Source organism: Pongo pygmaeus, chromosome X, assembly GCF_028885625.2.
Source record: "Pongo pygmaeus isolate AG05252 chromosome X, NHGRI_mPonPyg2-v2.0_pri, whole genome shotgun sequence".
In the NCBI taxonomy this organism is placed as follows: Eukaryota; Metazoa; Chordata; class Mammalia; order Primates; family Hominidae; genus Pongo; species Pongo pygmaeus.
The window spans coordinates 48413667-48440220 of NC_072396.2; the positions used below are offsets into that span (position 1 = coordinate 48413667).

Here is a 26554-nt window from a genome sequence, read left to right on the forward strand (position 1 = left end):
CTTCTCAATCAGCTTCCAGTACCCTCAGTCCTTGATTTACAGCCTTTCATAAAGTCTCTTGCAAAGGGTTTTACCCATGGGCACACAATCAGTTTCTCAGCCACTGTCTCAGTCATCACTGTCCCTCAGTCAGCTTCTGATATACTCGGTCAGTATTTCACAATCACCACTAGGCCCTTGATAAGTCACCCACAGTCACCCATGCCCTGTCTCAGTCGTGCACACCGTCATTTTCTTCATATGGTCAGCTCATCACGGACACACGTGCACAGCTTTACAAGTTTCTCACACACCATCACGTGGTCACTCGGCATGTCTCATTTGCTCAGCTCTTTTGTATGGCCCCTGATTTATGGTTTCTTATGAACTGTTTCACAGACCCCCCCTGGTGCTCTGACATCACTCAGTTGTCAAGTTCCTCTCCCACAGTTGCTGACTTCCAGTTACTGCTACTGCCAAGTCTCTCATAAACAGTTCCTTGTCCCTCTCCCTTGCACGCCCAGTGACGTGGTCTCTCACACCATGTCAGTGGCTCCGTCCGGCTCACCGTCATTTTCTCTCCCACTTTCTCACAGTTCTTGAACCTGTGGGATAGACTGTGGTAGTAATGGCAAATCGATTTGCAACTAGTTTCAGGTGTACACACACACACACACACACACAGTCTGTCACACTCTCCCAGTCATAGCCATTCGTTTTCTCAGTCTTTGCTACAGTCTCTCACGCCTGCTTTTGTACACACAATTGCACCTTCTTGTATCTTTGGTCTCGGTCACTGGTTTGGTCTCCCAGCCATTCTCTCCCGTACAATCAAGTTCACACCCATACAGTCTTACGGTGTTAGCTGACACTACAGCCTCTAGTAAACAGTTTTGCACATCATCTATTTCTCAAACGTTGAGTCGCCTACAGTGAGGTTTGTCACCTACACAATCTTTGCCACAAACCCTGACAACCTCTACTGTAGTTTCATGCCCATGTAGTCTCTCACATGTGGTTTTGGTCACCCAGTCTGTCTTGCTCGCCATCAAACAGTGACAGGGCTGCAGTCCCCATTCGCTTCTCGTAGACATTATTTTGTGCATACCATCACAGGTTCTTGTACAGTACCTTGACTACTCATCCAGGCTCAGTTATTTTCTGAAACACAGCCACAATTTCCCACATAGACACACCATCAAAAGTCTGTGGTCACAACTTCTGCACACTCTCACACACAATCACAGCTTTCCACGTCTCTGACACACACATGGTTACCAATATGCAGTCCCTACTACTGTTTCTCACACATGCCATCACACCGTTTCTCTCACGATCAACCTCTGCCTCACACCCTCCACACACAGTCAGGCATGTCATGCTCAGCTAGTCCCGACAACATCAGAGAAAAAGTGCCAGCAGCCTCCAGCATCACTTTGAAAAATATATATTTACAGGAACAATTCCCCATTCTCTGGGACTCTTTAGAAAAAAAAAAGGTCCATTTTGGGGAAGTAAAACAAACAGTGGAGACGAGTGTAGCACCGTCCCCCAAATCACCAACCCCCAGGTCCCAAGGCCTGGGCTGGGCCAGCGCTAACAGGTGAGCCCAGGATTCTTTTGAACCCACTCTCTCTTGCCTAGAATAGAGACAGGACAGGCTTTATGTCCCCCATTCCTCCCTCCCAACTCCAGGGACATTGAAAGGGTCCTTTGTACCCGCCCGCAGGAAATTGGGGGGCTGGGAGGGAGGGAACTGAAAATACACGTTTGGTATCAAAAATAAACACTTGGGGGGGGGAGGCGGCAGGAAGATTCCCCCCTAAATCCCTTCCTTCCCACCCACCCCACCAAATATAGGAAGAGATGACTCCCTCTCCCCTATTGAAAAGCCCCATTTAAAAATAGATTATACTATCAAAATGGCAGCGGGGGAGAGACAGGGAGACCTGGAGTACTGGCTGGAGGGGCCCCCCAGACGGGGACCACCCCCCAAAAAAACCCTCCATTGGGAGGAAACAGGCAGGACCCCAGGGAGGTTGGCAGACAAAGGAATGGCTTCTCAGGGGGAAGAAGAAGAAAAGGGACATTCCTCCCTGGCCAAAAAGTTGGTTGAAAAGGATAAGCTGTCTGAGAGAAAGGTTGGGGAGGTGGAAATTTCTATTCCAAGGGTGTGATTCTTCCTTGGCCAAGACTCCCAACCCATTAAATGGTACAAATTCTTCCTGGACCCCTGAGTATGGCCAGGAATAATAAAACAAAACAAACTAACTCTTCTACTCACATCCGAAAATGCAGACAGGGCTCCCTCATCTCCCCAAGGGCAGGCTGAGAAATAAAGAAAGAAGGTCGTTCTCAAGCCAGACCCCGATTGTCTTGTCTTGGGGAAAAAAGTGGGGAGGTGGGGGAGATGTCCTAACCACCCTAAAAGGTTAGGTCAGGCTCCTCCCAGTGGCCTTCAAAAAATAAATAAATAAACCGCCCCTACCATTCAAGTAGGAGACGTGTAAGGGCGGCCACTGGGGGACTGACAGAAAACAGACAAGTTGTGGAAGCTGTGTTTTCTGTGGAGGAGATAATGAGAGTTACTCTTGGGAGTAATTCTTCCCAAGGATCCCCATCCCACCACAATCAGAGCATGAGTCTTTCAGTTGAACTATGTTTCTCCTTGAGATGGCTGGCTGGAGAGAGCATGGATGGAGTGACCCCAGAAGGGGTGGTGGTGGTGGTGGTGGTGGTGGTGGTAGTCATGGCTTCTGGGGCCCTGGGGAGAGCACCACGGGGGTCGAGAGGCCATCCACGCTGATGGAAGGGATGTGCACCTGGGCGCTGCCACTGGATGGAAACTGGGGGCAAAAAGAGGGAGAGGTCACAGATGGGGGCCATTCTTGGGTCTCTCACCCTGTCCAAAACGGGGAAAGAGGATCCTACCTGGAAGGAGAGCTTGGCCGGGCTACGGGGCGCAATGGGACTCAGGGTGCTCCAGAAGTGAATGCTGGGAGGCAGCGAGCTGGGTGTCAGCAGCACCGGGGTCTGTGGGGAGAGGGTGGTCGGAGCTCAAGTGAGTAGAGAGTAGATGTGGGACGCTGGAAGGGACTTGGTACCGGCCCCACCACAGATTTCCCACTCACACTCCCAAGGTCACTCCCCAAAGTGCACACACCTAGATGGTAACCATGGAGGCCATGCCTATGATGTCTCAAACTCTGCAGACACCCCCCACTCCCCACTCCTGAGAGCCCACCCTCAGTTGCTGAGACCTCATTGGTAAAGACCACCCGCAAGACCCTATCCAAATGCTGCTCTCTAACCTCTCAAGTCACCATCCCAACAGCTCAGGGTCAACTTCCAACTCACGTCCCACCCATGAAACCCCATATGCACATCCCAGACCAAAAAGCCCTGCTCAGGTTCCTTAAGCCACACCTCAACCCAGAAACAGTCCCACAGAAAGACCCTCGGTCCCACCCACAAAAGTCTCCAGCCCTGCTCTTCACTAATCAAACCCCATCCCTCCAGCCCAGCGTCAGCCCAGTCAATCACACTCGAAGGCTCCACCCTCTTCAGGGACAACCACACTCGCCCTCCTCTGATTCCTGTCACTCACCTGCCACATGCCAATCCCATTGGTGCTGGCGCCCACACACCCCACCCCTCCGCAGGCACTCACCAATGTATGCGTAGGAAGCAAGGACGGGGTCAGCGCCGGCCCCGGAGCCTGGAGGCCGGAGCCACTTCCCGATCCTGGGGTCCGTTCGGGTCCCGGCCCACCTAGCAGGCTCGGGCTGAGTGGAAGCTCTAGGTCCCGGGGCTTCCGGCCCTTCTGCGGCTGGGAGATCTCAGGGCTGGAAGCCGCGTGGCCGCCCGCCTGCCCTGCGGTGTCCATAACAACCGCGGGCAGCCGGGCTGGCACGCCCTCCTGTGGAGGGACTTCTGGCTCGGCCTTGGTGGTATCTGGCACAAACCCTCTCTCCCCAGCAACTTCCAACTCTTCCTTGGGCCCTTCTACTTTCACTTCTGGGGGCAAAGCTCGGCCCAAACCCGGCTCCACATTCAGCTCTTCCGATTTCAGGTTTGGGGCCTCAGGCGGGGTCAGGATGACCTGGGAGAGGAGCAGGCACAAAGAGGGTGTGTAAGGATTGTTGGGGCCACAGGATTCTCCTGTGGGCCACCCAGTGATTTCCCCGGGAAGGTGGCACTTGGTACTTCGGGCATGACTGCACATCAGAGCAAGTCCTCCAACAGGACATAGGACTTCGTCAAGAAAGCAGGGCTTCCTCTGGGGCAGGTCCTCCTATGGGACAGGGGACTTGGGGTGAGACAACCTGAAGTGGGTAGGAATCTGAGGCATACCATCCTCATTCATTAAAACAGTGGTTCTCAAAAATTTACCTTCCTCTGGACCAGCAATATCTGCCTCATTTGGTAACAAATTAAAAATACAAATTATTGGGCCCCTCCCCAGCCCCACATATTCAGAAACTCTGGGGGTGTGCCTGGCAATCTGTGGTTTAACAAGCCCTACAGGTGATTCTGATGAGCACTAGAGTGTGAGAACCAGTGCATTAAACATAGTCCAGGCACCTACATGTTCGGCAGCTACTAACTGTAGCACAGTATTCTCCCCTTTCTGTCTCAGGATTTGTGTAGCTCTCTGCCCCACCCCTCCTTCTAAGAGGATGTCTGTGTTCTTCCTTCCACCATTATCTCCTTTAACAGGACCGCTATGTCTCTTCTACCAGCCTCCCTCATCATCCGGGGATTACACATCCCTCCTCTTTACCTCCTCCTCTTACTGAATTTCTATATTCCAGTCCTTACCTGCAGAGGCAAGCCGGCCTCTTCAGCCTCCAGACAGGCCTCCAAGGGGCTTGGACTGGTGCTCCTGCTCCCCGAGGGGGGCGCTGCTGCCCCTGCAGGAGCTGCATTGGGGAGCACCACAGCAGGCCGAGGATGAGGGGGTGGCTGCGGCTGCAGAGACTGGATGGTGAAGGTGGAATAGAGGCCCGAGCGCATGTACTCGTTCCGGCTGCTGCGCGCCAAACCGCCTGGGCCTGCCATTCCTGCACCCTTGGGTGTGCCTGGCTTTCCAGAGGCAGTGTCTCCTGGGGCGGCATGTACAGCAGCAGGGGCCGCATTTGGCATGGTGGAGGTAACAGACACCTCTGGCTGGGGCGGGCAGTCCTCAGTGGAGCACCCTGCGACCTCAGGGTAGGACACAAACTTGTAGACGAACTTCTGGCCGCTCACCTTGCGGATGATGTTCTAGGAAGGGAGGAGAGGAACAGAGGGCCTTAGAGGAAAGGGGCAGGCTGGAGGCAGGGTGTCAGGGGAGGAGGAGAGGGGTGGAGTGGTGTTTCTCTTCTCCTAGTGGCTTTTTTCCCACTTGCCCCTCTCCGGCTTTCCCGTCCCTCCTCTGTAAGTTTCCCTCTCAGCCCATTTCCTCTCCCATTGGTTTCTACCTCTTTCCTCTCCCCCCAGATTCCCCTTATCTATATCCTTCCCCAGTTCCTCCCCTTTCTCTCTTCTCTCCACAATAATTCTCTCTTTAAGCCCCTTCCCATCCACCCCTTTCCAAGCCTCCCTCTGTCACTCTCCAGGTCCGTCTATGTGATTTTCCCACTCCCTCCACACTGTAGCTCCTCTTCACAATGGGGCCCACGAAGGGCAGTAGGTGTGGGAGCTTCCTGGCTCCAAGAACCAGAGGTTCCCAGGGCCAGGCCTTGTGGGTGACTGTCAGGACACAGTTTTGGAGACTAGCAAATGCAATAGGACAAGAAAATGAAGTAACTGATATAAATGTTGGAAGAAAGTAAATTAATGTAGATGGATGGGGTGATGAATTATTAATACAGAGGATTATTTGAAGCTAATGACACAGAAGTGAACAGGGCAAGGTCACTGCAGAGGAGAGGGTGAGGAGGCCTCATTATTAATACCACTGTGGAGGTTGAAGCTAAAGCGGTAAGAAAATGAAGTAACTAACAGCAATTAGACAAGAATATTAAAAATACTGGTATAAATATTGGGAGGGGGCCTATATCAAAGCTGGCTTTGGTGGGTCACAGAGCATGTTTGGGGTTTTTCATGTCTGGTGGGTCTCAGAGATGACCTAGTGTTCCCAGAGGGCAGAGTGAGGTAGCCTCATTACTAATATTGTTCTGGAGGGTTGAGCTCAAGGAATAAAATATGAAAATGGAATAAATGCCATAAACTATGAAGAGTGTGCAGCATATGACCAGGGCTGTTCTTGGGGGGCAGGCAAGAGGAGTGTAGAGGCATTAGGGCATTCTGTGGAAGTCTTAGTGCTGGTCAGATATGTCACAGGGTGGGCCTGTGTTTCTTGGAAGAGGAATAAAAAGGGATATTCATGAATATTGTTTGGGAAATTTCAGTAGAAGGATTAAGAAAATGAAATAACTGGTATAAATATTGGGGGGAAGAGAAACCTAGCAGTGGCCTGGGGATCTGAGAGGGCAGGATGGGGGAAATTTTAAATTTTAGCTGTAGGAATAAGATAATGAAAACAATTGATATAAATATTGGGGTAGACCAGTGCTGCTCTGGGAATTTAAGAAGATAGGGTGTGGAAGTTGGCATTAAACATGTTGTTTCAGAGGTTTTAGCTTAAGGAATAAGAGAAGAAAATAATTAGTTAAAAATGTTGGGGGTCCCAGAGGATGAAGTAAGCAAAAGTTGGTATAATACTGTCAGGGAGGTTTTGATTCTAGGAATATGAAATATTCTGGAACAAGAGAAGACTATGAAATAACTAGGGAAGCCCAGCACTGGTCCAGGGGTTCCAGAGGACAGAATGAGGACCAGCCATTATTAACCGTGTTTTCAAAATGTTGGCTATAGGAATATGGCAGGAAAATGAAATGTTGTGCATGGCAGGGCAGCATCACTTTGGGGATCTCGGAGTGGGAGTAGAAAGAGTCAATATTAATAATGCAGTGATGGTTTTCGCCAAAGCAGTAAGACAAGAAAGTAGGTGAGATACTGTTTAGGGGCCCAATACTGGTCTGAGGGTACCAATGGATGGGTTAAAAACTGATAAATTTTAACATTGCTTTCAAAGTCATAGCTATGGCAATTAAAACAAAATAAAATCTCTGATATAAATGTCAGGGGGGGTCCCAGCCCTGGTCTGAGAGACTGTACCTTGTCATAGTAGTACCGCAAGGCCCGGCTGAGCTTGTCGTAATTCATGTTGGTCTTGTTCTTGCGTAGCCCCCACAGCCGGGCCACCTCCTCTGCATCCACCAGCTTGAATTCACCACCATCCCGTGAAGTCCAGGAGATGATGTGGCCATTGCCTTGCTCTCTCAGCAGCTGCAGCAGAAACTGCCACAGCGTCACAGATGGGTCCATCGCTGGGGGAGTGCTCACGCCATCCCAGGGGTACCTGGAGAGCAAACAGCTGAGTTGAGGGGCTGTGGACATAGGAGGGGCAGAGGTCAGTGGAAGGACGATTCCTTTTTTTGTCATCTTTTCTCCATCTCTGTCCTCAAGCCCTACCATCATTCCCTAAACATTCCCAGACTAACTTCTAGCTCCCCAGTCTTGCTTGGGATGCTCCCTGGGATGGGATACAACTCATGGGTATCTTAGGATGGTGTGAATGTATTTTGCTGTGAAACAAATGTGAATCTGTGGGGGTCAGAGGGCAGACTGTGGTAGGCCAAATGATGCCACCCCTGCTCCGCATCCTAATCCTTGGAACCTGTATGTTATTTACACTACATAGCAGAAAGGAACTTTGCAGATGAAATTAAGGTTACAAACCCTAAGACAGGGAGATTATTTCTGGATTATTTGATTAAATTCAATCTAATCATATGAGCTATGAAAAGCAGATGATGGAGAAAGAAAGGTAGTTCAGAGATGTAATGACCGAAGAGGCAGGGGAGATTCAAAATGTGAGAGGGACTCAATCTGCCATTGTTGGCTTTGAAGATGGAGGAAGGGGGCTCAGAGCCAAGGACTGTGGGCAGCCTGTTAAAGCTGGGAATGGCTGTCAGCTGACAGACAGTAAGGAAACAGGGACTTCAGTCCTACAATCTCAAGGAATTGGATTCTGCCAACAACCTGAATGAGCAGGAAATGGATTTTCCCCTAAAGCCTCCAGAAGGAACGCAACCCTGCCAATACCTTGATTTCAGCTGAGACCAGTGTGGGACTTCTGACCTACAGAACTGTAAGATAACAAATGTGTTGTTTTAAGCAGCTAAATTTGTGATTATTTATTACAGCAAGAATAGAAAACTATTCCATCCTTCTCATTTGAACATTATCTGTATCTTCTACCATATCAATGTCAAGTTTTTCAGGAGGTTCTTTTTTTTGCCAGACCCTTGCGAAGGCTGCTCACTCCACGTGGGGCTTCCTTCTTCTGCCTAGCAGTCTTTCTTATCTTTCAAGTCCCAGCCCAAAGGTCCTTTCCTTTATGAAGTTGTCCTAAAACTGAATGAATGCCTGATGCCTGATCTCTCTGTCCTGTTACTGTCCCTGAATGTTCTCGTTCTTTTTTTTTGAGATGGAGTCTCTCTCTGCTGCCCAGGCTGGAGTGCAGTACAGTGGCACAATCTTGACTCACTGCAACCTCTGCCTCCCAGGTTCAAGCGATTCTCATGCCTCAGCCTCCCACATAGCTGGGATTACAGGTACCCACCACCACGCCTGGCTAATTTTTGTATTTTTAGTAGAGACATGGTTTCACCATGTTGGCCAGGCTGGTCTCGAACTCCTGACCTCAAGTGATCCACCCATCTCCCACCTTGGCTTCCCAAAGTGCTGGGATTACAGGTGTGAGATACTGTGCTCGGCCCTGAATATTCTCTTTCTTGATGACAGCAATAATTAACATCTATTGAGAGCTTAATACACATCAGGCACTGTTCTAAGCAGGGAGGCAATATGGCCTGCTGGACAACTGCCCAGGCACTAGGGCCAGACTGCCAGTGTTTGAATCCTGGTTCTGCCACTTATTAGCTGTGTGACCCTGGGCATATTCTTTTTCTTTTTTTAAGAAATGGGGTCTCACTATGTTGCCCAGGCTGTTCTTGAACTCCCGGGCTCAAGCAATCCTCTCTCCCTGGCCTCCTAAAGTGCTAGGATTACAGGCATGAGGCACCATGCTTGGCTGATATTCTTTAACCTCTTTGTACCTCAATTTTCTCATGTGTAAAACAGGGATAATGATATGCCCATTGGTAAAATGGGGATAACAATACCTAGTTCATAGAGATATTGTACAGATTAAATATTATATGCCTGAGGTGCATGATAAGCTCTAAATATTAGTTTCTGATTTGTTCATAGTCCCTTATCTGCCATTCCAAAATCCAAAATACTCTAAAGGCAGAAAGCTTCTTATAACTCTTTTGGCAGCAAAACCTGATTTGAAATGAAACAAGGTCCTTTCTGGTCTTTATTGATTCTCACTTAGTGCGAGTGTTCATACATTTTGCTGCAGAAATATGAACACAGCCGATTACAGAGCTTACTAAGGGGTGTTATGTAACATCGTATATGCATCATGTTACCTTTCTGAAATGTGAAGAAATGGAAATTCTGAAACACATCTGGCCCCAGGGGTTTTGGGTAAGGGCATGTACACCTGTACTGTTTTTTTTTAAATGGACATTGACTTATTTATCCCTGATCATGCCTCTGAGAAGTAGGTAGTCTTCCTGTCATTAACTTATAAATGAGGCAGCGGAGGCACAAATGTCTCCATACCTTCCACAGGCCACATGTGGCAGAGCCAGCATTTGGAGCCAGGCAGTCAGGTTCCAGTTGACTAAGTGTTTCACCATTAGGCTAAACGGCCCCTCACACCGACTGTTCCCTCTCAGCATGTCCCTCAAAGAATAGGATCCTCCCTGTCACCCCATTACTGCTTTCTTTCCTGAGAGCAAACTGGAAATAAACATGAGCTTCCTGTTCAATTATACAAGTCACAAAGCCATGAAGTGTCCGATTAGAGAGTCCTGTCACCAGAGACCTCACTGAATTTGTTTTGCAGGCAGGCTTATTTCAGAAGTCCAAAGAGTTCAGAGTGACTCCTGGTGGCAAAGACAGGCAATTTTACCAGTTCTTCTTTCGGCTGCAACAGAACTTATCAGCTAAGTGAAAGGTGATGGTGGGCTTCCAGCTTCAATAGCACACAGGGCTTTGTATTTTATTTCTCCCACTTGACCCCTCATAAGAGTTCTAGTAATCTGCCTTGCTTGGATATGTTTACTTCTTTCCATCTCCTTCACTTAGCAAGCATTTGGTGAGTGCCTACTGTGGGCCAGGTGCTGCGGATACAGTCGAGAACGCAACAGACAACAATCCCTGCTCCAGAGGAGCTCACATCTTAGCAGGGAAGGCAGATGAGAAACAAGGCAAACGTACAAGAGTGCGTCGGATGGTGGTAAGGGTTATGGGGAAAAAATCAAGCAGGGGAGAGCTGTTACTTTCACATGGAGAGTCAGGGGAGAGTAGTCACCAAGGAGGGGACAACTGGGCAGAGACCAAAAGGAGGTAAAGGAACTGAGCTCGTGAGTATCTGAGAGCAGCAAGCCAGGTGGAAGCGGCAGCCGGTGTGAAGGGCCCAAGGATGGAGAGTGCCTGGCAGGTGACATGGGGAGAGGAGGCCGGCATGGGTTCGGGGGAGAGGAGGGAGGCAGCGGGAGAGGAGAACAGAGTGACAGGGGCCAGACTAAGCCAGGCTTTTTCGGGCGCTGTCAGGATGTTGAGTGAGACAGGAGCCACAAGAGGGTTGTGAACAGACGGATGACAGGCTGTGACTGAGATTTCAACAGGATCCCCCTGGCGGTTGTGAGAAGAACAGACTGTCGGGGCTGAAGAAGCCACTGCGGTAGATGATGGTAGCAGTGGGGCTGGAGAGAAGTAGCTGGGGTCTGGAGAAAGCCTGAACACAGAATAGGACTTGCTGACAGATAGCATGCCCGGGGGAGGTGAGAGAAGGGTCCAGGGTGAGTCTAGGTTTGTGGCCTAATCACCCCCAAGGACAGCATTATGGTCAGCTGAGGTGGGAGCCTTGCAGGAGAGTAAGTTTTGAGGGGGGTCAGGCCAGTTTTGGAGATGGTCAGTTTCAGAGGCCTGTCAGACATCTACGGGTATGCTATGAATACATTTTAATAATTTAAAAATGCAAGCCAGGCATACGATCCTTACCGTGGGCTGCACACTCTTTGAATCATTTAACTCATTGAATCCTCAAACCACCATTAAAGGGTGGGGATTATCATTTCCCCCATTTTCCACATGAGGCAATGGAGGTACAGAGAAGTAACCTGCCCCAAGTCACACAGCTGGAAGTTGGCAGAGCCGGAATTCAAAACCTAAGTGGTTTGGCTCTAGTGAGCAATCGCCTTACACCACCAGTTCTCCATGAAGAGAAACAGAGAAGGGTAAGATCCTAGAGAGTGACAGGAATGCTGTTTTTACACAGGGTGTACAAGGAGTTCTTCCCCAAGGAAGTGACACCTGGCCTGAAGGAGGGGAGGTAGCAAGCCAGGCTGCCCTCTGTGGGGGAGGGCCTTCCGGCGGAGCGAACGGCATGTACAAAGGCTCTGAGGCAGCCACCCTGAACTATCTACCGTTCCCGAGACAGTTCTAACCTCTGAGGGTAAGCACGGGCTGCTCTCCCCGCAGGGAGAGCTCTTCCCTCACTTCATGGACTCAATTACACAATCATCGCATTCCAGGAAGAATTCATTCTTCCTCTGTGTGATCAAAGGTGCCAAATAACTTGCATGCCCTTGCAAATCTGTTCTTCTTTCTGAGTCTTCAGCCTTATGTTCCTCTGCCCCTGTTCTCGCTATTCTGGCTCAAGGTTACCCTGAGCAAGTTACTCAGCCTCTCTGTGCTTGTTTCCTCATCTGTAAAATGGGGATATTTTACTCTCAAAGTCAAATATTCTCAAAAGTACACCTACCCTCCAAGGCTTCTGTGAGGATTAACTGTGTCAATTCTGTAAAATACTTCTGTAAAAGACTTGAGGGGTTGACTTTTTCTTTTGTTTGTTTTTACAAGTAGCATTGTTAGGAACTTCTTTTTTATACATGTGCCTTTGTATAGTATATTCCAAGCACCATAGTGTTTAACAATGAATATTTACTGAAATAACACTACCCAGGTACAAGAAAATCAAATCACTCTTAGAAACATCTTTTACGCCTGTGCCTTTAGGAGAGTGTATTACGCACACCACAGTGGTTATTTTTTGGGTTTTTTTTCGGAGACGGGGATCTTACTATGTTGCCCAGGCTGGCCTGGAACTCCTGGGCTCAAGTGATCCTCTCACCTCAGCCTCTGCGCCCAGCTACACACCACAGTTTTGTGAACACATTCTTTCAATGCAACAACACAGTCCTTATTCACATATACAACTAGCACTCTTAGAAACAGCTTTTATACCTGTGCCTTCACAGAGCATATTACATACATCAGTTTTGTGAACACATTCTTTTGAAAACGAGGAAAATCCTTATTCATATATAAACTGGCATTCTTAGAAATATCTTTGATACATGTATCTTTTTGTACTGCATTCCAGGCACCACCGTGTGGTAAACATCCTTTGGGGGTTGGTATTTGAACAGAAAAGTGCCTCTGATGTGTGGCAGATACTCCACAGATATTAGCTATTAGCTAGCGTGTCATCCTTCTCCCCCTGCCCCTGCAATCCTATCCTATGTATCACCTGCACTATCTGGCTCCCATCACCATGTGACCTCACCTTCTACCCCTCCCCGCACTCTGCTCCAGCCACACTGGCCGCCTTGATGTTCCTTGAACATGGCAGGCACCATCCCACCTCAGGGCCTCTGCACTGGCACTTCCTTCTGCCTGGTATGCTCTTCCCCTAGACATTAAGGCTCCCTCCCTCTCCACTGTGAGGCCCTAATTCAAGAGTCACCTTCCGTATGCCTAAGATTTCAACCACCCCAATACTCGATTCCTACCTGCCCTATTTCATTATTTCTTATCAGCATTTGTCTATTATGCTAATTTTACTTATTTATTTTGTTCACATAGTCTGTCTCCCCAACTTGGTTTTTGTTGTTGTTGTTGTTGTTTTTTTTTTTTTTTTTTGAGACAGTCTTGCTGTCACCCAGGCTGGAGTGCAGTGGTGCAATCTTGGCTCACTACAACCTCCGCCTCCTGGGTTCAAGCAATTCTCCTGCCTCAGCCTCCCAAGTAACTGGGATTACAGGTGCATGCCGCCACACCCAGCTAATTTTTTTGTATTTTAGTAGAGACGGGGTTTCACCATGATGCCCAGGCTGGTCTCGAACTCCTGAGCTCAGGCAATCTACCCACCTCGGCCTCCCAAAGTGCTAGGATTACAGGTGTGAGGCACTGCGCCCAGCCTCCCCAACTTTTAATAAATGTCTGCTCCACAAGCACAGATATTTCGGCCTGTTTCATTCCTTGCCATATTCCAGCACCTAGAAGAGTGCCTGGTACTCATGAGGGGCTCAGTAAAGGTTGGTTGCAGGAACAGTCCCAACTAATTACCTCTCATATCCCTTCTTCTTCCCCATCTGACCCCTACACTGGTGTCTCAAATTATCTTTTTCCCATTTATTCATGGGATAAATTCTTATTGAGCATCTGCTGTTTACCTGGTACATTTTCAGTTGCTGGAGACATAGCAGTGAATGAGCAGACAAAAACTTGAGTCCTCATGGGACTCACATTCTAATGCGGAGAGACAGACAACAAACAAGTAACCCACACAGTGTGTCAGACAGTGATAAAGGGCAACGGGACAAAGCAGGGACCTGGCTTGAGCTCTGCTGGGTGTGCAGCTTCAGATGGTCAGGGAGGGGTTGACTTTTTTTTGTTTTTACAAGTAGCACTGTTAGGAACTTCTTTTTTATACATGTGCCTTTATATAGTATATTCCAAGCACCATGGTGTGACAATCAATCTTTAATGAAATAACACTACCCAGGTACAACAAAATCAAATCACTCTTAGAAACATCTTTTACGCCTGTGCCTTTAGGAGAGTGTATTACACACACCACAGTGGTTGTTTTTAGGGCTTTTTTTCAGCAACAGGGATCTCACTATATTGCCCAGGCTGGCCTGGAACTCCTGGGCTGAAGCGATCCTCCCACCTCAGCCTCCCGAGTAGCTGGGACTATAAGTGCACACCCCTGTGCCCAGCTACACACCACAGTTTTGTGAACACATTCTTTCAATGCAACAACACAGTCCTTATTCACATATACAACTAGCACTCTTAGAAACAGCTTTTATACCTGTGCCTTTACAGAGCATATTACGTACCTCAGTCTTGTGAACACATCCATTTAAAAGGAGGAAAACCCTTACTCATATATAAACTGGCATTCTTAGAAACATCTTTCATACATGTATCTTTTTATACTACATTCCACACACCACAATGTGGTAAACATCCTTTGGGGGTTGGTATTTGAACAGAGTGCTGAAAGGAACCATGCAGAGATCTGGGGGTGGTGTTCAAGGCACAAAGAACAGCCAATGCAAAGGCCCTGAGGCTGGCCCATGCCTGCTATGTTTGAGGAGCTGTGTGGTGGAACCAGTGTGGCTGGAGCACAGTAAGGGGGTGGGAAGGTATAGGCGGTAATGCTAGAAAGGTTACTTGTTTTACCATTAATTCACAGGTAATATTTATTTACACTGGAAGAGATTCTAGTTCTGATCCCCCATTTCACAAATGAAGAAAAAGGCACAGAGAGGAAGTGGTTAAATCACTCATCTAAGGTCACACAGCTGCTGGGATTGGGGGGTGGGTGGGTGCTGAGAGAAGGTGAGGAATGAAGACTGCTCTGCAGGCAGAGGGAACAGCAAGAACAAAAGCTTGGAGGTGAGAACTAATTTGGTTTTTAAGGACTGAGGCCTCACGTGGGGTGGGATGGGATCTAAGAGGGGAGCCTCAAAAATTATCCTGTGTCCTGAGTACTTCCTGGGCCACCTTTGAGTAAGGAATTTAACCTCCCTAAGGCCCATCTCCCTCACTACCTATCACATGGGGTTGTGGTGAGGATTAAGGGAACTCATTCATATGAAACACTCTGCCTGATATACGGCAGGTGCTCAATAAACGCTAGCTCCTATTGGCATTACTATCATCACTGGCGCTAATGTATTCACTTATTGTAGTGAGGCAGAACGTCTTTGTGGTTACGAGTGTGACCAGGCTGACCCACTATTAAGAGGTGGAGGACAGGGAAGGCCATACAGTGCTCCACCACAAGGAAAAGAGGATCAGCACGTTCTCTTCTGGGAAGGGGGAAAAAAAAGAAGGAAATTGAAAGTACACGGCCGACCTTCCCCAATTACAAAGCACTGGACTCACGGGAGGGTATGCGGGGGACGGTGCAAGCATACAGGCGTGTGGGGGAGGAAGGCCAATGAACAGATCCACTGCAAAGGGAGGGGTGATGAGGCTCATCGTCTGAGGGGAAGGGGAGCAGAAAACCTTACAGACTCCTGCACCACAGTGAGGGGAGAGAAAAGCCATCACACAGACTGATTCAAAGCAGAGAGGGAAAAGGCTATGGACTGAGCTACTGAAAATAGGGAGATATAAAGCACTAAACTGACCCACTATTAAAAAGAAGAGAGAACCCCAGGGGCTAGAGCGACAGTCTACGAAAAAGAGAAGACAGATAGGGCAATAGACTGATAGCTAAAGGGACGTGAATCCAAACATGAACACTGATCCACTATAAAATGGTGGTGGCGGTGGTGGCGGGGGGGTGGTTCTGAAAAAAGCCATGGGCTGATGCATTGGGGGATTGGAGGAGGCAGGAATACAAACTCAGGTAGACTCACTGTTAAAGAGGGATGCGGAGGAGTGCGGCGCCACGGATTGATTCGCTACGATGTACAGGAGGAGTGGAATAAATAAGGCCACGGACGGGTCTCCTGAAAGTTGAGGCTAGGAGAAATCCAAACACTCAGATACACCTACTATTAAGGGGGCTGAACACTGTCACAGGCTAGCTCCCTATAAGTGGGGGTGGGTGGGGGGCGGGTGGGGGTAGGGGGAAAGCCTATGGACGAGTCCACCCTAAGTTGGCGTGGGGAAAAACATAAGCACGCAGACCGATCCATTATACAACGGGAGGGGGAGGTTAGGCCACGGTCAGATCCACTACAAGGGACGAAGGGCTTGAGGAATGCCACACGCAGGTCCACCAGCCGTGGTGGTGGCGGCGGGGAGTCGAACACCAGCAGGCCACCGGCCAAGCCACATCCTCTGCGCGGGGGCGGGAAGGATACGTGGGGTCACCGACTGGGCCCTCCACCCTCCAGGCCCAGAGCTCACCTGTGCGTAGCGTGGCGGTGGCGTTGGCAATGTTGGCAGCTCCGGGGGGCGGGGGCTCCATACGCGGCCCCACCGCCCCCCAGGCCTGGGTTCCGAGGCGGCGGTGGAGGTGGTGGTGGTGGTGGTGGTGGCGACGGCGGCGGCGGCGGCGGCGGCGGCAGCACCTAGAAGCCGCCCCTGCGTTTCCCTACAGCTCACGTGGGCCCGGGGAGGAGGAGCCCAATGTCCCGCCGCTCGCTGATTGGCCAAAGCGCTATTAATCGGCCGCAAGGCCTTGAGGGGTTGGGGGACTGGCCCTTCCCCACAGAGCTGTGCCGTGATTGGCCTAAGGGGAAATGATGGAACGCTCACGGCCACTGGAGTCCCGAGGAGGCGCGTTCGGCCTTCCCGGTGCTCCACGCCGATTGGCTCAAGGACTGACGGACTGTGAGCAACTAACGAGGCTCGGGGCCTGTGTCGGGGGTGGGGGGCGGGGGTCCGCCTCACACTGATTGGCTTACATGGGATTGAGGGAAGACAGCCTCCAAGGACGGGGGTGGGTGGCCCTGTTTTTCTCTGATTGGCGGATGAGGGACTTCTAGACCTCTGCCAAAACACCAAGGGGGCGGTGCCGCACGCCACGCTGCTCCGCGGAAGCAGGACTTGTATAGAAATGGGCGTAGCAGCCGGCGGGAGTGGGTCAGGCTGGGCTCCGCGTAGGTGGGCAGGGCAACTCTATGGTTAGAGAAGACCATAGAGCTAGGTAGAAGACGAATTTAGAACACAGCGGAGGTAGGAGGGCAGGATGGCTGTCAGGCACACGAAGGAGCACTGAGTGGCAGAAACGAAATGCCTTCAGAGGGCAGGGTTGAACTGCGGCCAGAGTTAAAAAGGGGAGGAACCTGGCTCTGCGTTGATTGGCGGAGGCTGGACTCAACCTAGAATAGGGGCCGGACTAGGGAGAGCGGGATCCAGGTCTGTGCCCATTGGAAGCTGGAACCACTTAGAAGCAGGGGCTAGGGCTGAGTTAAGAGTTTGGGTGTAATTTAGGGTACCTGGGAAATGATTGGGTGTGTGAAAGGGTAAACCTTAGGGCCCTTTGATTGTTGTGGGAATGAACAAACCTCCACCATGAATTGGCCCATTCTCTATGGCAATTCAAAGGGTGGTGTCTAGGAAAAGGAATGGAAGAAAGGGTGAGGTGGGGGGCCCAGGTTGCCAAGATGACAGAAGAGAGGGCAGTGCATAAGGCCAACTGGCAAATACTGCCAGGCAACAGGCTGGAGGCAGGACTGCTGGGGCATTTTAGAGGTTCCACAGAGAGACTGGATCTCTGGGTCTCTCAGTAACTTTGTGCCCTAGGAACAGGCCCCCGTGGCAACCAGCAGGGTTTATGGGGAAAAAGAAGGGCCATGTGACTCAAAGGCATTCAGGCTCTTTAATGTCTGAGGATGGGGGGAAGAAGTCAATGGTGAGGCTTCTCTGGGAAATTCTGCAGGCCTTGTAGTTCTCTAAGCCCCTGAAAAAGAGGACAGAAGAGATTGAACAAAGACTGAGTCTGGGTTACGCCCCTAGGCTTGCTCTGACCTCCCTCCCTTGACTCCAGTTTAGAGGGAAAGATGGTCCTTCCCTTCTTTTGCTCTCTCCCTTCTTCAGGTCACCACCCTAAACACAGAGTCTGGTAGTGGGGTGAGCTGCTCTCACCTCTAGCAACATGTGGATATGGGCTTTGATATTCATGGAGTCCTTGGTGAGGCTGTTGCTGAGCCTAGAGAAAAGAAACAAGAAAGGGCAAAATGGGCCCCACTTATGACTATGAGGATGACCCTTCCTTATCACTTCAAGATCTACATATATCCTGGATGATTTCCACCTGGCTCATTCCTATGCAGAAATGCCAAGCCACCATCTGGTTTTCACTGATTCAAAGATTATTAAATGCCTACTGTATGCCAGGCAATTTTAAGCACTGGGAGATAGCAGCAAACACAACAAACAAAACTCCCGGCCTGATGGACTTCAAATTCTTGTAAAGAAAGGCATACAAAAAAACCAATGGAATAAAAGCTATGTTGTGTCAGATGGTTCTAACTACAATAAAAAAAATTAAAAATGAGAGATAATAAGGAGTACAGGAGTGGGGGGCTGCAATTTTAAATAGAAGGCTCAGGGATGGCTTCACTGAGAAGCATTTGAGTAAAGACTTAAAAGACAGTGAATTTTGAGTAGTGTGGCTATATGGAGGATGTGTTCCACACACAAGGGGCAGCAAACACAAAGGCACTGAGGTGGGAGTGTGCCTGGCATGTTTGAGGTGCAGCAAAGAGGCCACTCTGGCTGGAGAAGAATAAGTGAAGGGGGAATGTAAGAGGTGAGGTCAGAGAGGTAATGAGGGAGACAGACTGTGTGAAGCCTACAAGGCCATGGTAAGGACCCTGGCTTTGACCTTAAGTGAGATGGGAGCCAAGGGAAGGTTGCGGCAGAGGAAGGAGGTTGAATTACATGAACCAGTCAGTTGACTCCTTTTCTCTAAGCCAGTTTGGATCAGATCTCACCCAAAAGAATCCTAATTGATATAAAGGGTCAAGGAAGGCCTTTCTCAAGAATAAAGAATGAGAAGGAACTGAAGAATGCCTAATGGTTAAGCAGTAGGAAGGCCTATTTCACAAAAAGGACAAGAGGCAACAAAGAGCTGTTTGAGAAGCAGTGAGGTCAGAGTGTTAGAAATTAAGTGAGTGGTGAGGGAAAGTGGCCTAAGACAAGGTCCAAGAGGTAGGAGGAGGTTAGATCACACAGGGTCTTGATATAATAAGGAATGTGGATTTTATTGTGCTGTCAATGTAGGAGTCAGTTTGAGGGGTAAATGAAACTAAATACTGTTGGAAAAGTAGAGAGCAATAAGATAGGATGTTAAATTGGAAAAAAAAAGTAGTATGAACCCATGTATATACCAATATCTCCCACATTTTTATTTCTAGCCCAGAACTCTCTCCTGAACTTGACTAGGAGTTTTAATGACATCTTCTAAAAATCCACTTCAGTGTTTAATAAGTGCCTCATACTTAACAGGTTCCAGACTAAACTCCTGACCTTCCCCTCCAAATCTACTCCTCCCCTATCTTCTCCATCTCAGATAATGGCAACTCCATCCTTCCAGTTGCTCAGCCAAAAACCTGGACTCCTCTCTCTCACACTTCACACATCCAGTCAGCCATTCTTCTTAAAATCACGACTGTTCCATTGCAGGTAATACTTCTGATCTCCATGATATGCTTTCTCCATAGCACTGTCAACATCTGACATATTACATCATTCATTTGTTTATTGTTTGTCTCCCCTGACTAGAATGTCAGCTGTATGAGGGCAGATTTTGGTCTTTTTTGTTTCCTGCTGTATCCCCAGGGACCAGAACAGTGTGTGGCACAGAGGAGGCACCCAACGTATGTTGAATGAATAAGTGACTACTCCATTCAAAGGAACCTGAAGTTGGTTGAGTGTATGTTTAGGGACAGGAAATAAATGAAGTATGGGTGTTGTTGCCAGAGAGCAAGAATACTTTCAAGAATATTCTGGGGGTAATGCTTAAAGAACAGAAGAATGAACCTGATCAGCTCCTAAGGGACAATTTGAACATCAAAAAAGAGAACAAAATTAGTTAATGGTATAAGCTTACCTTATGAAAACCTATGAGTTCAACACTTTAAAAGGGAGAAAAATACAGAGTTCACCAAATGCTAGCTGTAACATAAAAGGGATATGTTTATTACTACTGATTTATTTTTGTTTGCTATGTGAGAAGCAAATTACTACTGATTTAGTATGTAAGGCAGTGTGAATAGTCATATGGTTAAGCTGTTTCTTTTTTTTTTTTTTTTGAGACGGAGTCTCACTCTGTCGCCCAGGCTGGAGTGCAGTGGCGTGATCTCGGCTCACTGCAACCTCCACCCTCCGAGTTCAAATGATTCTCCTGCCTCAGCCTCCTAAGTAGCTGGGATTACAGGCGCCTGCCACCGTTCCCGGCTAATTTTTTGTACTTTTAGTAGAGACGGGGTTTCACCATCTTGGACAGGCTGGTCTTGAACTCCTGACCTCGTGATCCACCCGCCTCGGCCTCCCAAAGTGCTGGGATTACAGGCGTGAGCCACCGCGCCCAGCCGTTAGGCTGTTTCTTCTATAATTACATGTCTATTCATGAGATGTGGATGTGTACTCCTTTCCGTGTCATCAGGAAAGAATATACAGATTTCACCCCTTCCACTTCCCAAACAAAGAAATATACTAAGAACAGGAAGAACTGACACTTTTGATCACATAAAATGACCAGAAAGTTAGTTCAAAGTATATCCCAAGTAACCAAATATTTTAAAGAGAGCCAGCTACATAGACTCAAATCCTCATCTCTTAGAAAAATTAAACTTCTAGACAATCCTACTAAGTACAATAAAGCAGTAAGAGTCAACCATATTTTTCATCACACTAACAGACCAGGTCAGTACATCAAAAAGACCAGGCAAGGGGGCAGGCACTGACAATTTAAATACTTCATTTTGGGGAAGTACGTGGAGTCTCAAAACATTAAAATCTATTTGATAGGCTCAGGAATCCTGTGACATAACAAGGAAAGCCTTCTTATACAAACTGAACTTCAGCTGGGCGCGGTAGCTCACACCTGCAATCCCAGCACTTTGGGAGGCTGAGGTGGGCAGATCACCTGAGGTCGGAGTTTGAGACCAGCCTGGCCAACATGGCAAAACCCTGTCTCTACTAAAAATACAAAAATTAGCCGGGAGTGGTGGTGGGTGCCTGTAGTCCCAGCTACTTGGGAGGCTGAGGCAGAAGAATCCCTTAAGCCCAGGAGGCAGAGGCTGCAGTGAGCCAAGATCGCACCACTGCACTCCAGCCTGGGTGACAAGAGCAAAATTCCATCTCAAAAACAAACAAATTGGACTTGGTCTAAATGATCACCAGTTCAGAATTGTGTTGACCATGAAAGCAAGCCGTTTAATTAAACTATTTGCTAATTGGTCTGAACACCAAGAATCAGAAATCTCAGCAGGTCTGAGGTTCTTTTGGGTCCACTAACACCTGCTAGTCCTTCCCATGGCTGGAAAGGTTTGAAAAGATAAAAATTACTGAAACTCTAAGGGAGGCAACTCTGGAAAAAATGAATGTAGGAACAGACATAAACATAACCAACAAAGAAGTTTAAATCAATGGTACACTTGTGAGATGTTGTTAATCTAAGTGTATTGCTCAGTGCCCCCATGCTCATTCCATTGAAACCAAGCTCACCTCTCTTGGTAGTTTCACTAGCATGCCAGGCACACTATTCCTCTTGCCAGGAATGCTCTTTGCCAGATAGCCCCATGGCTTCGTCACTCAGTCAAATGATTCAAATGTCCCTTCCTCTGGGAGGCCTTCCCTAGCTACATTTCAAATCCCTCATCTATGCTCCCAACTGCCCTTCCCTGCACAAAACTGTAAATCAAGCTTGTCCAACCCGCAACCAGTGGGCCACATGTGGTCCAGGACGGTTTTGAATGCAGCCCAACACAAATTCATAAACTTTCTTAAAACATTATGTGATTTTTTTTGCAACTTTTTTTTTTCTTTTAGCTCATCAGCTATCATTAGCATTAGTGTATTTTATGTATGGCCCAAGACAAATCTCCCAGTGTGGCCTACGGAAACCAAAAGATTGGACACTCCTGCCTTAAACTCAACTGGAGCCCACACTTTATCTCCCCATCACCCCCAACACAGATCTGCTTCAATAACCACTTTAATTTGCTTCCAGCATACCCTTTCAAATTATTTCAACAAACACAAAGCCAGGTACAGCGGTGCGCCTGTAGTCCCAGTTACTTGGCAGGCTGAAGCAAGGGGACTGCTTGAGCCCAGGAGTTTGAGGATGTAGTATGCTATGATCGCAGCTGTAAACAGTCACTGCATTCCAGCCTGGGCAACACAGCGAGACACCATCTCTTAAAAACAAAAACACAGTGTGTCTACTATATGCTTGTACTACTCTAGTCACCTGGGTATAAGGGAATAAACCAAAGCTCCCCCTTTGTAAAACTTACATTCTAATTGGAGGAGACAACATGAGAAAGAAAGAAATTACATAGTAAATATTAGGGGGTGATAAGTGTTAGTAGAAAAAAAGTAGAAGGAGGGGAATCAAGCATGCCAGGGGCTGTAATTTGAAAGTTAGGTTACAGAGGGCCTCGTTGAGGAAGTGACATTTAAGCAAGATGAGTGAGTGAGGAGAAAGGAAGCCATGTGGGTACTGGGGAAAAGAGCAGTGCAGGCAGAGAGAACAGCTACGGCAATATCCCTGTGGTGGGATCATTCTTAGGGTGTTGAAAGAAGCATGTGAAGGTGAGTGTGGCAGGAACACAGTGAATGAATAGTAAAATTAGCAGGAAGTGAAATCATAGGTAACTAGTTTTCTTGTTACCAATTCTAACAGGCTGAGACCTCATGGATCTGGTCATAATTGTATTTATGTACAACAGTATAGTTCTTCTAGATTGTAAGCCTTCAAGGAACTCTTCTGTCTTGTTCACTGCTGCATTCCCACTGCTAAGCACAGTGCCTGCCATACAGAAGATGCCCAATAAATGTTTGCGTGAATGAACAATACAAATATCATTTTTTGAGTGCTTATTATGTGCTACACATGGGCTTTGCAACCCCATTTCTTCAGCCCCAGCTCTGAAGTGGAGGGGAGATGAGTCCTTAAGTATCATTCCAGGCAGCCATGGGTAAAGGGAGAAGAGTGTTGGAAATGGTGGTGTTTTTACACACTATCCTCATGGAATGGACTTACTCTGTGAGGAGAGAGCTCTTACGATCAATGAACTTGAGAGCTTCTGCCAATGTCAACTCCAGGAAAAAACCATATCCCAGGGCCACATAGATGCGTGAAGTATCTGGGCTGAGGAAAGAGAGGTTAGAGGAAGTGGGGAGAAGTCCTTATCACTGTTTAGCATAGTTTATGTTTTGCTCCCCACCCTTCCCCAAATTGAGGCTCTGGGAAGGCAGGGATTTTGTCCTATTTTATTCACTGTCACATCCCCAGCACCTAGCTTATATCCTACTGGAATATAAAATCTCGCATAGTGCCTGGTACATAGAAGATACTCAAAAAAATATATGTTGCATGAGGGAAGGGGTAAGCTGAACCCTGTGGGCTCAGAGGGGCGGGTAGACACTCACACCACTGTGTCAACGAAGAAGTTACAGCCCAAATCCACCTGCATATATAACTCCGAGTGCTTAGCTTCCTGTGGGGCCAGGGAAAAAGAGGTAGGGGTCAGTGGTGAACTCTTAGGTCAGGTGACAGATTTGGGTCTGGAGTCTCTCTTCCCATTTCCCTCCCTTGCCCACACATACCAAAAAAATGGTACCCAATCCCATAGTCTTTACCTGGAGTCGCTCAATGACATTTCTTAGTTGAAGGTATTTGGCCAGCTGCTCATATACCTTGTCTCGATGGTCCAGCACCTTTCTGATGGGACGAAAGTACAATGGTGACCAATAGGCAGCCCCATTCCTCCTAGTATACCTCATATCATGACCCTCTGAGACTCTCATGTCACCATACACTGAAAAGGCTTTTTAGTGCATAAGTTAATTTTGGGCTCTGGGTCAGACTGCCTGGGTTTGGATTTGGGCTCTATCCTTTACAGATAGTGACTTTGGCAAGTAAATAACCTGTTTGGGACTCAGTTTCCCCATTTATAAAATACAGATGACAGTATTACCTTGTAGAGTCATTAGGATTAAATAAGCATTTACTACGAAGCATCTAGAATAATGCCTACCAAATGGTAAACTCTATATACGTGTTAGCTATTATTACTATTATTACACTCCCAATACTGAACTCCAATCATAATGTCCCATCCTCACCCTAGAAAAATCCTCCATCTCTTTTAGGACGCTCATAGTCCTAGTTCTGAACACCTTATTTCCTGCTTAGATTAACAAAGATTGCAATAATATTTCTTCACACTCACTGAACCTCTACTATGTTTCAGGCATCCATGCTAAATTCTTTACAAAGATGGGACACATAAAGAACTCCAAACCACTACATGGGGAAGGTTCCAGAAAACTCCCCATTTCACAGAAGAGTAGTTTATAGGGCACAGAAAGGCGAGGTAGGACGTATTCACAAGGCTGAAGAATGTCCGAGCCAGGATTCGAACCCGAGAACTGTGGCTCCAGAAAACAAGCCTTAATCCGTTAAACATTGGAGGCCGCGCATGCGCTGACACGCCCCCTGCGATGAACGCCACGTCCCAGCCAAACTGCACCTCGGATGTTGTCCCCACTTCTCGCTCCAAGGAGCGCGGGGCCGGACTCTGAACGCCTCGCCCGCCAATCCAAAGGGTTGGCCCTAACTTTGAACGCCCCACCCACCACGTGGAATGTTCCAAACGCCCCGCCCCCCGCACTGTCACTCACCGCAAGTCCCGCTGCAGCACGTCACTGATGAATGTCTCGTAGCGCAGCACTTTCTCCCCCGTGGCCTCCACCGCCCGCCGCTTAGGGGGCGTCGCCATGATGGGCTCCTGGGGAGTGGGGAGGGGGAAGACCATGTTGACCGCTCCAGTTTGGCCTCACACACAGTTCATCTCTACCCTCTCAACGCTGGGAATCGGCTTGTCCGGCTCAAGCTGAAGGTTCAGCCTTCCGCCCCTCCCAACTCGGGGACCCGGCCACCCAGGGACACCCAAGCGCGGCCTTTACCTCAGGGCCGCCAGCAATAAGAACGGTTGGTAGGAACCGCGGCTTCCGGGTGGCGCGGGTGAATGACGTAAGTGGCAAGCGCGCTGGCCAACCAAATAGCCAGTTGGGGAGGGGCGGGCCTGAGTGGAAGAAGACGGGCCATAGGGGAGAAGAGAAGGGCGGGGCTTCACGGAATCCGAGGAGATCAAAGAAGACTAGGGCGTGGGAGCAGGGGCCGTCTGGCAATAAACCGGCCAATGGGGGACTGCAAAAGCGGCTCCTGGAGCCTATGGAGACCGTGCGTGGCTGGTGGGGGTGGGATTTAACGGGATTTGGCGGGTTCTAAGGTAGGCGTGACGCACAGGTGGAGGTAGAGAGAGGAAGTGAAGAGTTTAATATTTAAAAGGACCTAAAAATTGACTATGGTTCTGGTCTATAAGGAAGATCCTGTGTGATATGTCCGCCTGGATATTGATTTTTCACACGGGAGGTTTGGGTTTCACTCCTGGCAATGGGACTGAGTATAAGCATTTAAAAGGTTTTAAACAGAGACATTTTCTAAAATTCATCTTTGATAACTCCAGCTCTGCACCCGCAACCCATAAGTGAGGCTCAAGTGGAAATTGACAATGCTCTATGTCTAATCACCTCGTTTGATAGTAAAATGGAGAGGGTGGCTGAAGTCCTCTGCCGAAGATTGGCCATCTTGTAGTTAGGCATAGTTCCCATGTTTTTATTTAAATGGTAAGGTTTTTGTGAATTTATTCTTATGCACTAGAGTGACTGAGTGAATTTATTTTTCAGGTTAGATTTTCAAACAAGAACTTATAACCCAGCAAGAATGGGCCTTTGCCTGGAGAAGAATCCAGACCGTGGGATGAATCCCCAAATGCTATTTTCATCTGTAGAGCCTAGAGCACCCACCCCTACCAAGGAAGTCTTCCCAGATAATTTGTGTTTCATATGTAAAAGCAAGTTTTTTTTTTTTTCAAATGCTCAAAACCCAAGCAAGTTAAGCCCTTCCTGCCTTCCTTCTTTCCTTCCTTCCTTCCTTCCTTTTCTTTGTTTCTTTCTCTTTCTTTCTTTTTCTTTCTTTTTCTCTCTCTCTCTGTCTTTCTTTTTCTTTTTTAGACAGGGTCTTTGTCCTCTAGGCTGGAGTGCAGTGGTATGATCATGACTCATTGCAGCCTCAACCTCCCAGGCTCAAGTGATCCTCCCGCCTCAGCCTCCAGAGTAGCTGGGACTACTGGCATACACCACCACGCCCATCTAATTTTTAAAAAAATTTTTGTAGAGACAGAGTCTCACTATGTTGCCCAGGCTGGTCTCAAACTCCTAGGCTTAAGTGATTTGCCCGGCCTCCCAAAATTATAGGCATGAGCCAGCACACCTGGCCAAGTTAAGCTTTTCTTTGCCCTTAGAACAAGATAATTGTAAAATGAAAACATTGAGATTAGTTTTTTTTGTCTGTAAATCTCATGTTACATATAGTTTAAGTTACATTGAGTGT

General features: G+C 48.2%; 2 protein-coding genes across 4 annotated transcripts; both read right to left on the reverse strand.

Moving 5' to 3' along the window:
• Positions 1-1410: 1410 nt before the first annotated feature.
• Positions 1411-16538, reverse strand: ELK1 (ETS transcription factor ELK1). Of its 3 annotated transcripts, none has more exons than XM_054471626.2 (7): positions 16327-16538; positions 15831-15936; positions 7144-7387; positions 4801-5244; positions 3650-4081; positions 2911-3012; positions 1411-2825 (listed from the first exon to the last, which is right to left on the reverse strand). In XM_054471626.2, exons 3-7 carry the CDS (start codon positions 7351-7353, stop codon positions 2727-2729), a joined length of 1287 nt encoding a protein of 428 aa, XP_054327601.1. In that variant the 5' UTR covers positions 7354-7387; positions 15831-15936; positions 16327-16538; the 3' UTR covers positions 1411-2726. The 3 variants fall into 3 exon arrangements, with proteins under 3 accessions (XP_054327601.1, XP_063516544.1, XP_054327602.1); XM_063660474.1 differs by having other exon boundaries at positions 7144-7415; XM_054471627.2 differs by lacking the exon at positions 15831-15936.
• A 1186-nt stretch (positions 16539-17724) lies between these two features.
• UXT (ubiquitously expressed prefoldin like chaperone) lies at positions 17725-24914 on the reverse strand. The gene is made up of 6 exons (XM_054471628.1): positions 24781-24914; positions 23737-23818; positions 23527-23594; positions 23138-23245; positions 18010-18073; positions 17725-17824 (listed from the first exon to the last, which is right to left on the reverse strand). Exons 1-6 carry the CDS (start codon positions 24912-24914, stop codon positions 17771-17773), a joined length of 510 nt encoding a protein of 169 aa, XP_054327603.1. The 3' UTR covers positions 17725-17770.
• Between the last annotated feature and the right edge of the window lie 1640 nt (positions 24915-26554).

Excerpts from the sequence above, each read along its gene's own strand:
- ELK1 (XM_054471627.2), bottom strand. The coding sequence starts at position 7,353 with ATGGACCCATCTGTGACGCTGTGGCAGTTTCTGCTGCAGCTGCTGAGA. Across the intron at positions 3,013-3,649 it reads TGCTTCCTACGCATACATTG|ACCCCGGTGCTGCTGACACC; the intron begins GTGAGTGCCTGC and ends CTCTCCCCACAG. Across the intron at positions 2,826-2,910 it reads CGGCCAAGCTCTCCTTCCAG|TTTCCATCCAGTGGCAGCGC; the intron begins GTAGGATCCTCT and ends TTTTGCCCCCAG.
- UXT (XM_054471628.1), bottom strand. The coding sequence starts at position 24,914 with ATGGTCTTCCCCCTCCCCACTCCCCAGGAGCCCATCATGGCGACGCCC. Across the intron at positions 18,074-23,137 it reads AAGAGCTCTCTCCTCACAGA|GCTCAGCAACAGCCTCACCA; the intron begins GTAAGTCCATTC and ends TCTTTTCTCTAG. Across the intron at positions 17,825-18,009 it reads ATATCCACATGTTGCTAGAG|GGGCTTAGAGAACTACAAGG; the intron begins GTGAGAGCAGCT and ends CCTCTTTTTCAG.